At 30.7% G+C, this 16,656-nt stretch overlaps 1 protein-coding gene across 1 annotated transcript in view; it reads left to right on the top strand.

Annotated features, from left to right (window-relative positions):
- The window catches only part of LOC106474050 (replication factor C subunit 1-like), a gene marked incomplete at its 3' end in the record, with an annotated part of 27,086 nt that extends 11,487 nt beyond the window's left edge, over positions 1 to 15,599 (top strand). The window contains exons 8-15 of the mRNA XM_013934735.1: positions 245 to 433; positions 4,295 to 4,422; positions 5,675 to 5,788; positions 7,542 to 7,721; positions 9,307 to 9,564; positions 10,995 to 11,151; positions 11,458 to 11,561; positions 15,485 to 15,599. Of these exons, the coding sequence (XP_013790189.1) occupies positions 245 to 433; positions 4,295 to 4,422; positions 5,675 to 5,788; positions 7,542 to 7,721; positions 9,307 to 9,564; positions 10,995 to 11,151; positions 11,458 to 11,561; positions 15,485 to 15,599 (1,245 nt within the window). The remainder of the gene's footprint in view (positions 1 to 244; positions 434 to 4,294; positions 4,423 to 5,674; positions 5,789 to 7,541; positions 7,722 to 9,306; positions 9,565 to 10,994; positions 11,152 to 11,457; positions 11,562 to 15,484) is intronic.
- Positions 15,600 to 16,656: the final 1,057 nt, after the last annotated feature.

Genomic DNA, 16,656 nt, shown 5'->3' with positions numbered 1-16,656 from the left:
AGGAAAGGTGTCATCTAGATTTTTTAAGTACTATACAAGTGTTGTATGTAACATGGGTTTAGCAGGAAAGCTGTCATCCAGATTTTTTAAGTACTATACAAGTGTTGTATGTCACACGGTTTAGCAGGAAAGCTGTCATCTAGATTTTTTAAGTACTATACAAGTGTTGTATGTAACATGGGTTTAGCAGGAAAGCTGTCATCCAAATTTTTTAAGTACTATACAAGTGTTGTATGTCACACAGGCTTAGCAGGAAAGCTGTCATCCAGAGTCAAAGGTGAAGAAAAATATTCACCTTCTAAGAAAAAGTGTCATTCACATTTTAACACATTAGTTCACCGAACGCCATCAGTTGAAATTGAGGAGGAGGAGGAGGATGTGAAATCATCCCCATCCAAGAGGAAATCTGAAACTCCTTCTAAAGAAGTGAATGGTAAGTACTTTGTGAACATTTTTTAGTTTATCATATTCAGTTTTGTTTCTATACAACTGAATATAGTAACATAAGTATTTATATAAATCATTTTTACCATAGAATAATGATGGGCAATAATAAATTGTTCCTGTGATATTATTGAGGTTATTGTATTATTTTTTGTAGGGATGATACACAATTAACTGGAATGGGGTAACTCAGTAACCTAATTGACTTTTCTATATTTTAGAAGAGTGAGGGTTCAGTTATCTAGTTGGTTGTGCTCTTCTGTATTGGGGAGGGTAATTGGCTGTGTTTAAGAAAGCCAGTGCTGAACTTTTTCTTTGAAAATATCTAAAAGATTGGTAGAAGTAAATGTTTATCTTTCATTTTTTTTTCTTTCAGACAACTGTAATGTAGTGTAATATTCAAAGGGCATGCCTGAGGATGTAATTTTTTAATTTTAGATGAATAATGTGTGATGATAATCAATCTGCCTATAAATGTCATCTGTTGGTTCCAGATGTATTATGTGTGATGATAATGAGCATGCCTGTGGATGTCATCTGTTGGTTCGAGATGTATAAAGTGTGATGATAATGGACATGCCTGAGGATGTCATCGGTTGGTTCTAGATGTATTATGTGTGATGATAATGAATCTGCCTATAAATGTCATCTGTTGGTTCTAGATGTATAAAGTGTGATGATAATGAATCTGTCTATAAATGTCATCTGTTGGTTTTAGATGTACAAAGTGTGATGATAATGAATCTGTCTATAAATGTCATCTGTTGATTCTAGATGTATAAAGTGTGATGATAGTGAATCTGTCCATAAATGTCATCTGTTGGTTCTATATGTATTATGTGTGACGATAATGAGCATGCCTGAGGATGTCATCTGCTGGTTCTAGATGTATTATGTGTGATGATAATGAATCTGCCTATAAATGTCATCTGTTGATTCTAGATGTATAAAGTGTGATGATAATGAATCTGTCTATAAATGTCATCTGTTGGTTCTAGATGTATTATGTGTGATGATAATGGACATGCCTGAGGATGTCATCTGTTGGTTCTAGATATATTATGTGTGATGATAATGGACATGCCTGAGGATGTCATCTGTTGGTTATAGATGTATTATGTGTGATGATAATGGACATGCCTGTAGATGTCATCTGTTGGTTCTAGATGTATTATGTGTGATGATAATGGACATGCCTGTGGATGTCATCTGTTGGTTCTTGATGTATTACGTGTGATGATAATGGACATGCCTGAGGATGTCATCTGTTGGTTCTAGATGTATAAAGTGTGATGATAATGGATTATTGTTGTACATCGTGCTTCATAAAGAAAAAGCTTTACTTTTTATACTGACACTACAAAGACGAGATACATAAGACTTGACGTAAAATGGTGATTGTTTGTCTTCCATACACTGAATAATTCTGCTCAACTATGATTGTTTTGGTTGAGATTGATAATCACAAGTTATATAATGAAAGTTACACTAAATAGTCAATTTTAATAGCCTAGCAAACAACCTCTATGGATATCCCTTTGAACTTCAGTACATCATTAATTTGAAAGAAAAGAAAATTTAAGTAAGGCATATAAATTTTACTGTGAAGTGCAAACTTAAAATGGTTTTCTCATATTATACGATGTGACCTTAATCCTTTCATCCACTTTAAATGCTTTTCTGTGCAAGTCACTGTGTTATCTTCAAAATGTAATTAAATAACTTTACTATCAGTGTATTTGCATGACATTAACATTATAATTTATGTTATGATTTGAAGTTTTATGTTATTTAAGTTTTAAGTTCTTTATTTCAAAATAAACCTTTAGAAAAACTACTTTAAACTTCATATGCACTGTCACATGACCAATAAACTGAAAATTCTCTAATTTGGCTCTCTTTATCTTCATTAATGCAATTGTAGTTTAGTATAGGTATGTATAGATAATAAGATACTTACATAACCTTTTGACTCATTCATTTCAAAGTACTCTGAATGAATACATTTGAAATAAGTAATAAATTTTTTCAACTCCTGACAGATGCCACATCCACCTTCAACAGTTTTGTTTTACTTTTATAGCCCCCCCCCCCAGTGCACAGCGGTATGTCTGCGGACTTACAACGCTAGAAACCGGGTTTCGATACCCGTGGTGGGCAGAGCACAGATAGCCCTTGTGTAGCTTTGTGCATAATTAAGAACAAACAAACAAACAATACTTTTATAGCCTACGTGTAGATGTTACATACACATGTGTATAGTCATTAGAAAGAGCTCATTTTACACTATAATCCAACTTAGGTTTTTTTTTAAATTGGCATGCAGTTTCATTATAGAATACATGGAATTGTTGGCTGTTTGATCAACTATAGCACTTAGAGTTGTTTCTTACCTAAATGTTAGAGGTACAGTTTCAATTGTATTTAGGTCTTACTTTTATATTTTAGTTAATTATGTATTAGTTATGTTTTAAAATGTGTAATAAAAAAGTGTAAACATTTTTTTATATATACATCATACTTTGCGTCCATTCTCAAGGCTTATGATATTGCACGCTGAACAAAAATTTTGCGAAGGATTGCACATCTCCTAAAGAAACCGTAATATGCCTCGAAGGTACCGTTGACTTGTGTTGAGATGAATAAAAAGTGATAAAGGGCGAGAAAGGAAAATAAAACATTAGAAATTAACTATACATGAAAAGCAAAATACCTGAAATTACAAACTTAACAAAAGGAAAATATGTAAAGATATTCCACAAAAGATTAAAAGGTTTTTTTTCCTAGTTTTAATTATTTCCTTGCATTGTACGTTGATGATAATAACTAGAGTTTCACACATCACAGGAATTGTATATAACTCACTTGTGGTTTTTGGCAGCTTCTAGTAACATTTTCCTTGGAGTTAAGGAGGGGAAACCCTCTTAGTAATCTTTGTTTGTGTTTGTGGCCTTAATTATATTAATGAAATAAAGTCCTATATGTGTTCAAACCAGTGCTATAAGTAGTCTTTGTTTGTGTTTGTGTCCTTAATTATATTAATGAAATAAAGTCTTATATGTGTTCAAACCAGTGCTATAAGTAGTCTTTGTTTGTATGTGTGGCCTTAATTATATTAATGAAATAAAGTCCTATATGTGTTCAAACCAGTGCTTTAAGTAGTCTTTGTTTGTATATGTGGCTTTAATTATATTAATTAAATAGTTCTGTATGTGTTCAAACCAGTGCTTTAATTAGTCTTTGTTTGTATGTGTGGCCTTAATTATATTAATGAAATAGTTCTGTATACAAACAAAGACTAATTAAAGCACTGGTTTGAACACATGTGTGGCCATAATTATATTAATGAAATAAAGTCCTATATGTGTTCAAACCAGTGCTTTAAGTAGTCTTTGTTTGTGTGTGGCCTTAATTATATTAATGAAATAGTTCTGTATGTGTTCAAACCAGTGCTTTAATTAGTCTTTGTTTGTATGTGTCCTTAATTATATTAATGAAATAAAGTCCTATATGTGTTCAAACCGGTGCTTTAATTAGTCTTTGTTTGTGTTTGTGGCCTTAACTGTATTAATGAAATAGTCCTATATGTGTTCAAACCAGTGCTTTAAGTAGTCTTTGTTTGTGGCCTTAATTATATTAATGAAATAGTTCTGTATGTGTTCAAACCAGTGCTTTAAGTAGTCTTTGTATGTGTGGCCTTAATTATATTAATGAAATAAACTCCTATATGTGTTCAAACCAGTGCTTTAAGTAGTCTTTGTTTGTGGCCTTAACTGTATTAATGAAATAGTCCTATATGTGTTCAAACCAGTGCTTTATTCTTTAAAAATTATTTTCATTTCATGATCAGGAACTGCTGTATCAACCTCTCATAAGAACCAAGTGTCTCATATTCCTAAGAAATCGCCAAGTAAATCTTCTGTTGAAATTAACAAAAGCAGACAATTCAAGTCTCCAAAGAAAGAAGGTTCTGAAAATGTACACAGGTTTTTTTAGTTATTGTCCATTTATTTTGTCTAAAGTTGTGGTATCCAAGTTTTGTGATTCTTTCTCCGATATTTAGGTTCCGATATTTTGTTACTATATGGAAATATTGGTATGTTAAAATTAACGTAAATAAAATATGAAACACTCAGGTAAATATTAAAATTAAATATTTTTATTGTCACACTTTTACCAATATTTGTTTTTTTTTAAAGTTTAGTATGTAACATTGTTTGGACATTTTTATTATATTAATATTTGTTATTACTCATTATAACACTCAGGTGAATATTAAAATTAACGTAAGTAATAAAATATTAAATATACGGGTGAATATTAGAATTAACGTAATTAATAAAATATTAAATATACTGGTGAATATTAAAATTAACATAAATAATAAAATATTAAATATATGGGTGAATATTAAAATTAACGTAGATAATAAAATATTAAATATACGGGTGAATATTAAAATTAACATAAATAATAAAATATTAAATACTCAGGTGAATATTAAAATTAACATAAATAATAAAATATTAAATACTCAGGTGAATATTAAAATTAACGTAATTAATAAAATATTAAATATACGGGTGAATATTAAAATTAACATAAATAATAAAATATTGAATACTCAGGTGAATATTAAAATTAACGTAATTAATAAAATATTAAATATACGGGTGAATATTAAAATTAACATAAATAATAAAATATTAAAATTAACATAAATATAAAATATTAAATACTCAGGTGAATATTAAAATTAACATAAATATAAAATATTAAATACTCAGGTGAATATTAAAATTAATGTAATTAATAAAATATTAAATATACGGGTGAATATTAAAATTAACGTAATTAATAAAATATTAAATATACGGGTGAATATTAGAATTAACATATATTTTTATTGTCACATGTTTCCCAATATTTGTTTTTTAAGTTTAGTATGTAACACGTTGTTTTTTTTGTTTTATTATATTAACATTTTTTTATAACTCAGTTATTTTACTTTTCAAGTACACCTTATGGAAAATTAGCTTTGTATAAAATTTTCCTTATCTTTTTTTCTTAGTTAGAAAAGTGTAAGCATTTGTAATAAATTCTGAGTTATTTAGGAAATACATGCAATCAAACAGGCTTTTAATCACAAACGTATAGAGAAAGAGTAATTCCTTTTTCACATAGTTATCATTTGGTTAGTTGACGTAACTGGAACATGAATCTTCTGTAGAGTCCTACTCAAGAAAAAACACCCGAAGAGAAAAAAAGGGAAAAAATTTTGAACTACAAGCGATTCAGGGAGAGAGAGGGGCCTCGTGCTTTAGGTTCTAAATTAATTCCTGAGGTAATGTGATAAGTTTTAATTAATTCCTGAGGTAATGTGATAAGTTTTAACTACAAAATGTTCAAGATTTCTCTGCAATATTTTACTTTTTGTATATAGTTTTATAAGATTTTATGAAGAGTGGTCTACAGCATTAGCTAACCGAATATGTTTTCGTTAAATTTCAAACTTGTGATTGTTGTATGGAATAGAAGCCTTGCTAAAAGAGTAATTTAAAACAAAGAGGACAGGATTGGGTGGACTTTGGAAATTGATTTTTGTGAAGTTCCTTGTTGAACAGACCAAACATGTATAATTTACTTATCACTTAGACAAAACCAAAAAAAATTTACATATATGAGTTTTTACTCAGAAATAAAGTTTGTTGAAATTTTGTGAAATGTTTTTATCTGGTTTAAGCTTGTTGATTTTTATGAAAATGCATCTATAGTTAATTTTCCTGATTTTTGTGAACAGTTTCCTAATTGAGATAGTTAGTGTATGACAAACTAAAAGAACTTTGATTAAACAGAAATGTAATATTTTTAAAATTCTAAACTTAATTTGTGTAGTGACAGACCTTAAATGTAATTAATCATGACCATTATTATGAAAAACTAGGTTAACCATTAATAATATTATTTGCTTGATGAATTAAGTAATGAGGTGGTTGTAAATTTATTAATTAGTAGTAGTTTCCATGATACATCACTCAGCTTATGACAGAGAAGGATAGGAATTATGTTAATAAATCTATTTACCGTTATGGCTATAATCAGTGAAAAAAAATTGTTTTGGCAAGACTGATTAAACATTAAGTAACTTTAAACTGTTATGTAATTGTGTGATTACAACTTTCAATTTCAATGTTTTGGCAAGACTGATCAAACATTAAGTAACTTTAAACTCAAGACATTAAATAACTTTAAACTGTTATGTAATTGTGTGATTACAACTTTCAATTTCAATGTTTTGGCAAGACTGATTAAATATTAAGTAACTTTAAACTGTTATGTAATTGTGTGATTACAACTTTCAATTTCAATGTTTTGGCAAGACTGATTAAATATTAAGTAACTTTAAACTGTTATGTAATTATGTGTTTATAACTTTCAATTTTTTAAAGTTACTTAATGTTTAATCAGTCTTGAGTTTAAAGTTACTTAGTGTTTAATCAGTCTTGCCAAAACATTGTCTCAAGACTGATCAAACATTAAGTAACTTTAATCTCAAGACTGATCAAACATTAAGTAACTTTAATCTCAAGACTGATTAAACATTAAGTAACTTTAATCTCAAGACTGATCAAACATTAAGTAACTTTAATCTCAAGACTGATCAAACATTAAGTAACTTTAAACTGTTATGTAATTGTGTGATTACAACTTTCAATTTCAATGTTTTGGCAAGACTGATTAAATATTAAGTAACCTTAAACTCAAGACTGATCAAACATTAAGTAACTTTAATCTCAAGACTGATCAAACATAAAGTAACTTTAATCTCAAGACTGATCAAACATTAAGTAACTTTAAACTGTTATGTAATTGTGTGATTACAACTTTCAAGTTCATTGTTTTGGCAAGACTGATCAAACATTAAGTAACTTTAAACTCAAGACTGATCAAACATTAAGTAACTTTAATCTCAAGACTGATCAAACATTAAGTAACTTTAAACTTAAGACTGATTAAACATTAAGTAACTTTAAACTGTTATGTAATTGTGTGATTACAAATTTCAATTCCAATGTTTATGATTTTTTTTAACTAAGGGAGAAGATGGCTGCTTTTCAGGCCTAACTTTTGTGAGTACAGGTGTATTAGAATCGTTGGAGCGAGACCAAGTGAAAGAGCTGATTGAGAAGTATGGAGGAAAGCTAACACAGTCTGTGAGCAAGAAAACAAGTTATCTTCTCATTGGTCGAGATGCTGGTCCAGCTAAACTAGAAAAAGTAGGATATAATTACCGATAGAGGGTTGGTGTATAAAGATTATTTAAATAGAGGATTTTATAAATAACTTGTAAAAGTAAAAATTCAACATAAAAAATGTGTGATTGTGTTCTTGTCTCGAGAATAAGACTGTTATTGAAAACAGACATATTAGCCAAATTAGAACTTTAGATTTGTGGTGTTTGTTGTTTAATAATTAATTAATTCATCATTTGTGGCATAACTTATGTATTGAAGATTCCTGATGATGATTTGTTGTTATAACTATTGAATAACTTGTTATGTCCGTGGGGAAGTTGTTACTAACAGAAATGTTAGAATTTTCTCTTTTCTTCATCTTTTGTTTTTGTGTTGATGTCTTTATTTCGCATGCTTTTTTTTTACTTTTGTTGCTGCCTGAGACAGATTAACTACCTTTAGAAATAAATCTGAGTTAAAATAACATCCCACGTTTATTTGCTGCATCAACATACGAACTACAGAAATGGTGTTTTAGGTGAGAGTTTGATTACAAAGAGTGAGATGCATGTTCACTTCCTTGCGTTGTTAACTAGATATATCAGGATGGAAATGAATGCCCGTGTTTATAAACTATACATTGAACTGAATGTTCTCTTACACACCATCCTGTGAAGATTGAACTGAATGTTCTCTTACACACCATCCTGTGATTCGATAACCGTAAGAATCATTATACTGTCACGATTGAACTGAATGTTGTCTTACACACCATCCTGTGATTCGATAACCGTAAATTCAGTTCAATCTTCACAGTATAATGATTCGTTCTCTTACACACCATCCTGTGAATCGTTAACCTTAAGAATCATTATACTGTGAAGATTGAACTTAATGTTCTCTTACACACCATCCTGTGAATCGTTAACTTTAAGAATCATTATACTGTGAATATTGAACTGAATGTTCTCTTACACACCATCCCGTGATTCGTTAACCGTAAGAATCATTATACTGTGAAGATTGAACTGAATGTTCTCTTACACACCATCCCGTGATTCGTTAACCGTAAGAATCATTATACTGTGAAGATTGAACTGAATGTTCTCTTACACACCATCCTGTGATTCGATAACTTTAGGAATCATTATACTGTGAAGATAAGATAATGTAGAAAGTTAAAAGGGTACGTAGACATAACTGATAATTTTCACTCAGTGTGGCCTATAGTGTGAGTCCTCTTAAATTTGCTTTGACACAGATAAAATAATAATTTTTCCTTGATTATTTTGTCAGACATATGTAGATATTTAACAATTGCAACTTCTCAGAAGGTTATACTTTTGTGTGTGTAAGTTTCGAATTAAGGCACTTTTATAATTTTTTTTTATCTGAAATCTGATACTGTAGTTTTCATTTGTACTCAGTGTGATTCATTAGCGAATTCTTTGTGAAGTTGAATTAATTGTCCTTAAATCCACTGAATCTATTTTGTACTAGAAACAAAACTTAGCTGTCATCAGAAATGCTTGTTCTGGCTGTTATTGGTGTCATTGTTTGGGGAGGAGAATATGTTTCCAGACACAAGATTGTTAGCTTTCTTTAATAAGCCTTTTTCTTACCATAGGCAGAGAATCTGGGTACTAAACAGATAAATGAGGATGAATTTTTGGAGTTAATCAAGACTTTACCAGGACAAAAAACATTAAAAAGTCCGGTAAAGCACTCAAGAACTCCAGTTAAGTCCTCACTGAAAGACACCTCAAGAAATCTGGAATCGGCTGGTAATCCAGAAATGAGGAAACGTAAGAGTGAAGAGCATTACAGCCCTCCAGATCAACCTTGTAAGAAATACAAACAAGAAGAAACTGTGGATAAAATCAAGGTTAGATTCTTACTACTTAATCTTTTTCAGTCTGGTTGCAGTGTAATGCCATTTTAGCATTTCCACTCATAAACTTAAAGTTTTTAAAACTTAATGTTCTAATTTACTCCATTTAGAAAACAATATAGTGAATTATAGAGGGTTAAAAATGAGGAGGGTATAACAATTATATAAATATAATTCAATAAATCTAATAGCTTTTAGTATAGGAATGTCTGCCTTCCAATATCTCGAAACTCTACACAAATATTATGTCCTGAGGAATGATTACCTTGTGAGAGTTACTAGATTTCCTTCGAGTTATGGATATCGAAAGATGGCTTTTATTAATATTCAAAAAATAAGAAACTCACCTCTATTTCTCGATCTCCAGGGATTCCACTCTTTGCCCATCTATGCATTGAAAAAGTTTACTCCAGTCTTTTATACTCCACTCAAATGCCTTTGTCAAATTCTAATTTGCAAAACTCTCCACCAGCTTCAATATGCCCTCTATCCAGGTACTGTATATAAGCACCTCATTCTGATAATGTAATCACTTTTTCTCAACAAAGCATTCAGCACAGGTTTTTATAAACAAGAGTGTTGTGACTTTGAATATGGTTGGCATTAATATGGTTATCTTTTCATTTGTATTTATGAATTATATTGACACACACACACAAAAATGTACCGACTTGGCTCATATTAACTCATTTCAAAGTACTAGGAATCGATGGTTCATTTTTGGGATCCTTCTGTTTCCCATAACTTATCTCCTAATTACCCTAACTGGTTTTCTCATGGTCAGCAGTGATGGTCATTTCCACTACTTGATAATAAAAGGTTAGTCTGAAAGTTGGTAGTGAGTGCTGGTCAGCAGTTCAAAATTGATGATGGTGGCAGATAACTTTAGTAGCTTTGCCGTAACCCAAAAACAATTTTGATTAGTCGATTATTTTTAGTCGTAACACTTATCGTTTAAGCTCCACAAACTTTAATTGATCAAAGATAATCATAACGACAATACTTCGATTATCTGGATAATTGCAATAATTAGAAATTCTAGTTTTGATTAGTTGATTATTTTTCATTACATTAATTGATTTAATCATAATTTTGATTCACCGATTGTTTTATATGACAATTTATGTTAGAAAGTAAAATGCTGTGTACAATTGTTTCAAACAGTATTGTAATAGAGAGAGTTGAAAGTTTCTTTGTATCGTGAGGGTATTTATGATTGGAAACTTTCTCTAAAGAAGCATCTGTTTCATGTAAAAGTCTTTGTTTTCTGGAAAAGTTTAAAACTGATTTAAAAGACAGTATGGGTAAAATTCAAATACTATTCACAGTATCTGAAGTAAAAACAATAAATTTGTATACAATCTAAATGATACTGTTTATTGTTGCCAGTTTCTTAAATTATCTGTTCCAATTCAACTTCCCAGGGCGAAGACCATAAGATGTGGGTAGATAAACACAAGCCTACATCAACGAAACAGATAATTGGCCAGCAAGGAGAGAAAAGCAATGTCAAGAAACTGACGAAGTGGTTAATGAACTGGTATAAAAACCATAGTTCTGGGAAAAAGCCACCACCACCTCGTAAGTGTAATGTTGTTTATCAGTGGTGGTATCTTTCCAAACATGTTTGTTACTAACTTCAGTTTTTACATTTTGTTGCTCACTAAGAAACAGTACATTTTTAACTGATGTGATTTATTTATAGTGTTTTGATTATAAAGAAATAATTTAACACAACTTATAAATATATTCAATATCCCAATGATTTCAGAATACTAAAATTTTATCTAAAAAATTTTGTGAAACAGAAATGTTTTAAGACTTTTAACATAAACTTGTTCTTGGTTACCAATTTTAACACAGTATCATTTTCTTTATCTTCTGAAGCTCGATGGGGTGGAGCTGGAGATGACGGGTCATTTTTTAAAGCTGCTCTTCTATCTGGTCCACCTGGAATTGGAAAAACTACATCAGCCCAGCTTGTGTGTCAGGTATTGAAACAGCTAATGTCTACTTCTGAGCAAAGTGAAATTCTGTAGTTTTTTTATTTATAATATATTTGAACATTTTATTCCTATGTATTAAGGTAGCATGTACCCTTTATAGAGTGTTATTTAGGTTTTGACTTTTTTTTATCAGAAAAAACATCTCCATACTATGTTTTTGTATGTAAATACATTAAACTAGGTACAATGGCACATGTTGTGTAACATTACCACTGTGGCTGACCTGGCATGGCCATGTGGTTAGGGCTCTTGACTTGCAGTCTGAGGGTAGCTGGTTCAAATCCACCAAACATGCTCAACCATTCAGCCATGGGGGCATTATAATGTGACAGTAAATCTCACTATTCATTGGCAAAAGAGTAGCCCAAAAATTGGTGATGGGTGGTGATGACTTGCTGCCTTCCCTCTAGTCTTTCATTGCTAAATTAGGGACGGCTAGCACAGATAGCCCTCGTGTAGCTTTGCATGAAATTAAAAAAAAAAAAATCACTGTGACTAATTTGCATGTTATAAAAATAAAGAAATACAAAAGAAATCTGTATGTTCTTAATGACTTCTACAAACATGACTAAATGGGTCCAGACTTTGATAGGCTGTGAATAATTAGTCTGAACTAAAGAAAATTAACCAAGGTCAAATTACTGTACTAATGAGTATGCCCTATGTACGATATATGCTACAGTGACTCATTAATGGTAATTTTATAAAAAAACAAACATCTTGTTAACTTTACCTCAGTACACACTATAGAAACACCAATAATGCATATTTATGCCCATTATGTAGTCTATAACCTCAACAGATCTGAAGTTATGAGTTAGAAACCACAATGAGAATGTCAGTTTTCATATTTTGAGAAAAACGTGTTTAAAAATTTGGTTCAAAATTCTTTCTGGTTATTAATAAGCTCCTGGAGCACAAGTTTTCCTCTCCTTGTATTTCTTGGGTTTCCTTTTTTGACATTTATTCTTGTCTGTCACTGTTTTATTCATTTCATGGAAGCCTTGTTTTGTGCTTAAGATAAACTTTTCTTGTCTGCATTAGCAAAGAATTTGTTGGTGAAACTTCATTGTTAAGCAGCTTGAGTACCTTCTCCCTTGACTGCACTCCATCATTTAAAGTACTGACACTGTCAACAGCAGCTTATCTTATACGTTTTGCACCGACAAAAGTGACCTTGGGATTACGATTCCATATTACATGGTTTAGGGAATCATTAGCATTCTGAGTGAAGCAATCTAAAAATTTTGTCAGGAGTTTATCACTAGATAACCTTTCATAGATGGGCTTAATGGCTTTCATTACACACTCTGGCATGGACAGTTTGTGAGAATATTCTGAGCTGGTGTATTTAGCTTTTTGAAATTTACACCAAGGATCTGTCCATTCTCAAATATTCAGGATTTGCCACATGAATAAACACTTAATGACAAGTTAGAATACAGGAATTAGTAAAAGCACTTTCTTTGTTCAGTACATAAAGTTTGATTGATTCAACAATAAACGGTTATTGGTACAGTACATTACTTCAAAGGGGTAGCAAGAATGGAGCATTTTGATAATCAGGGGGAATTGCAAATTGGCTAAAAGTGTTTCAAAACAATAATTTGGATCATGTTAATATTTTTTGATATTTAAAAAGAATATACTACCTTAAGAAATAAAATTTTAGCTAAAAGTTATTGATTGGATCATTTTGAAAGTAATGCTCATAAAACATTAATTAACTCTAAGGTTATAGTTTAGGCCTAGCACGAATGAAGAATGATGCAAGTTTAATAATACATAACGTAACTCTGAAATATCTTAACATATCTTCACACAAATTGGTAAGATTTTGTTAAAACTAACAAGTATTTTCTGCACAAAAAATGAGATTATTTTAATTAAGTATTTTAAATAAAAATTAATTTTTTATTGTAGTTATTTGCACTCAGACCAAATATTTCAAGTATTATCATCAGCGTATAGAAACATTTAAAATTAAACATTTTCACATATAGTTAATTTAGAATATTTTATTTTCATTTCTTGTTCTTTAGCATTATTATTTATCATGTTATGCATCAATGGGTATCCTTGGGCAATATTAGGGTATTCTCAGGCAGAGATACTTTAGTCTTCGGCAGACACGTTGTTGTTGTTGCGCTCACGTACTACACTAAGCCTCATGAACTGAGGCAAAGTTTGGGTTATTTTTTTAAAAACGTTAAACCTTTCAAATATGCAAATTAACTAAAATGTAGAACTAAACCCTAAAAACAACTTAACTGTATCTAACTAACATATTTCTAGATGAGAAATAACGCAAAGTGCTAGCGAGAGCAAAAGCGGCAACAATGCTAAGAGTAGTTTAACTTTTTTACTTTGTAAGGAAGTCTTCGTGCCGATTTTAAAATAACCATCAGGAAATTGTAGTTTAAAATGAGTTCTTTTTATTAGTTATAAACATATACACAAATAAGTGGAGCTGAGTGTAAAAAGTTGGTGTGCTTCTGTCAAGAGTTCCCAAGAAATTTATCTCTTCCTTCTTGGAACTTGAAAGAAGAATGTGTAAACAAACCAATTAGTTTTTTCTGTCTAGACATAGGCGTCTAGTGTACGTGAAAGATTATTCAAATTACAGAGACCGAAAGTTAAGACTTATAAATGCTTGTGCATCACGGGAAAACAAAACCGAAGAGTTTCTTTTGAAATAAAGGAAATAAGTCTTAAATAATATAAAACATTGAATTACAACATATATTATAATGCTAATTTCAATGATAGTAAAGCTGCTTAATTAAATTTTGAATGTAACTCTCAGTAAAACCTCATGAAATTCACAGAAAAGGGTGCCCATAAACTTAGGGTTAATAAATTATACTTTTTTTTTTAACCTCTTCACTGCAGCTTGGATGTTTATTTCCCAGTGCTCCAACCCCCATCACACTGTGATTGGGACAGATGTTTCCCATTGTCATTCATAATTGCCACGGGTGATGTATGGGAGTAAAATGAGTTGTAAAATATCTAATGACTTCCCACCTACTGTTTATATATGGTTTCCTTCAATGTTTTACACTCAGACTTTCAGTAACCAACAAGATGCCTAAGCAGAATGTACGACAACTGCGTGCCGACCGTGCCTGCATCACTAGATGCTGAGTAGTAACCCTAATTACTATGCAAATATGCTTGATGTGCTTGAGAAAAGAGGGTGTTAGCTCTCTAACTAGTGATGACAGTCAAGATGATGAACCTGGACCCAGCAGGGTGGGAGCACTGGGAAATATATCTCCCAGCTGCAGTGAATGGGCTAATGTAAATATTCAAAGGTAAACTGAAAAACCTTAAATTAGGCTTTCAGTGTTTAATATTTATTAGGTTTCTTATCTTGAGGAAAGTGACTTTGAAACTGATTACTTGTCTGTGTAAGATTTATCATCTTGTCTTGTAGGAAGCTGACTTTGAAATTGTTTGTGGTGATTACTTGTCTGTGTAAAATTTATCATCTTGTCTTGTAGGAAGCTGACTTTGAAATTCATTGTGGTGATTACTTGTCTGTGTAAGATTTATCATCTTGTCTTGTAGGAAGCTGACTTTGAAATTGTTTGTGGTGATTACTTGTCTGTGTAAAATTTATCATCTTGTCTTGTAGGAAGCTGACTTTGAAATTGTTTGTGGTGATTACTTGTCTGTGTAAGATTTATCATCTTGTCTTGTAGGAAGCTGACTTTGAAATTGATTATGGTGATTAGTTGTCTGTGTAAGATTTATCATCTTGTCTTGTAGTAAGCTGACTTTGAAATTGATTATGGTGATTAGTTGTCTGTGTAAGATTTATCATCTTGTCTTGAAGTAAGCTGACTTTGAAATTGATTGTGGTGATTACTTTTCTGTGTAAGATTTATTGTCTTATCTTGTAGGAAGCTGGTTTTCAATATGTTGAGCTAAATGCCTCTGACACTCGTTCTAAGAAAAACCTAGATGAAGAAATTTCTCAACTTTTGAGTAACAAAAGTCTTGGCAACTATTTTTCAGGTAAGGTTACTTGTTAAACTAGTATAATTTTTATGAACTGCGTAGTTAGATTATAACTGTTATTCTACAGGTAGCTAAAACTCAAGATAGATTTACAAACATCTAAGCATAGATAGAAATACTAATGGACCAACTTTGTACATCAACATTGTGAGAGTTACAATGTTGAATATTATGATGTTGTGAGTTGAACCAGAATTATGTTTGCTAACCTATTTTTACAGAGAAGTTTGAGTTGATTTAGGAAATAAAACATAGAAATTACCTGTTTTTGGACAAACTTAAAATTGTGGATCGTGGTAGAATGATGCTCTTAACAAGAATGATTCTTTAATATCAGTGCCGTTACAAATTAAAAGAATGATTCATTAATATCAATGTTATTACAAATTACAAGAATGATTCTTTAATACCAGTGTCACTACAAATTACAAGAATGATTCTTTAATACCAGTGTCACTACAAATTACAAGAATGATTCTTTAATATCAGTGTCACTATAAATTACAAGAATGATTCTTTAATACCAGTGTCATTACAGATTACAAGAATGATTCTTTAATACCAGTGTCATTACAAATTACAAGAATGATTCTTTAATACCAGTGTCATTATAAATTACAAGAATGATTCTTTAATACCAGTGTCACTACAAATTACAAGAATGATTCTTTAATATCAGTGTCACTACAGATTACAAGAATGATTCTTTAATATCAGTGTCACTACAAATTACAAGAATGATTCTTTAATACCAGTGTCACTACAGATCAGAAGAATGATTCTTTAATACCAGTGTCGTTACAGATTACAAGAATGATTCTTGAATATCAGTGTCATTACAAATTACAAGAATGATTCTTTAATACCAGTGTCACTACAAATTACAAGAATGATTCTTGAATATCAGTGTCATTACAAATTAAAAGAATGATTCTTTAATATCAGTGTCATTACAAATTACAAGAATGATTCTTTAATATCAGTGTCACTACAAATTACAAGAATGATTCTTTAATATCAGTGTCACTACAAATTACAAGAATGATTCTTTAAT

Source organism: Limulus polyphemus, unplaced genomic scaffold (assembly GCF_000517525.1).
Source record: "Limulus polyphemus unplaced genomic scaffold, Limulus_polyphemus-2.1.2 Scaffold6763, whole genome shotgun sequence".
In the NCBI taxonomy this organism is placed as follows: domain Eukaryota; kingdom Metazoa; phylum Arthropoda; class Merostomata; order Xiphosura; family Limulidae; genus Limulus; species Limulus polyphemus.
The sequence above is the reverse complement of the archived record's forward strand: the minus strand, read 5'-3'. Positions and strand labels throughout refer to the sequence as shown.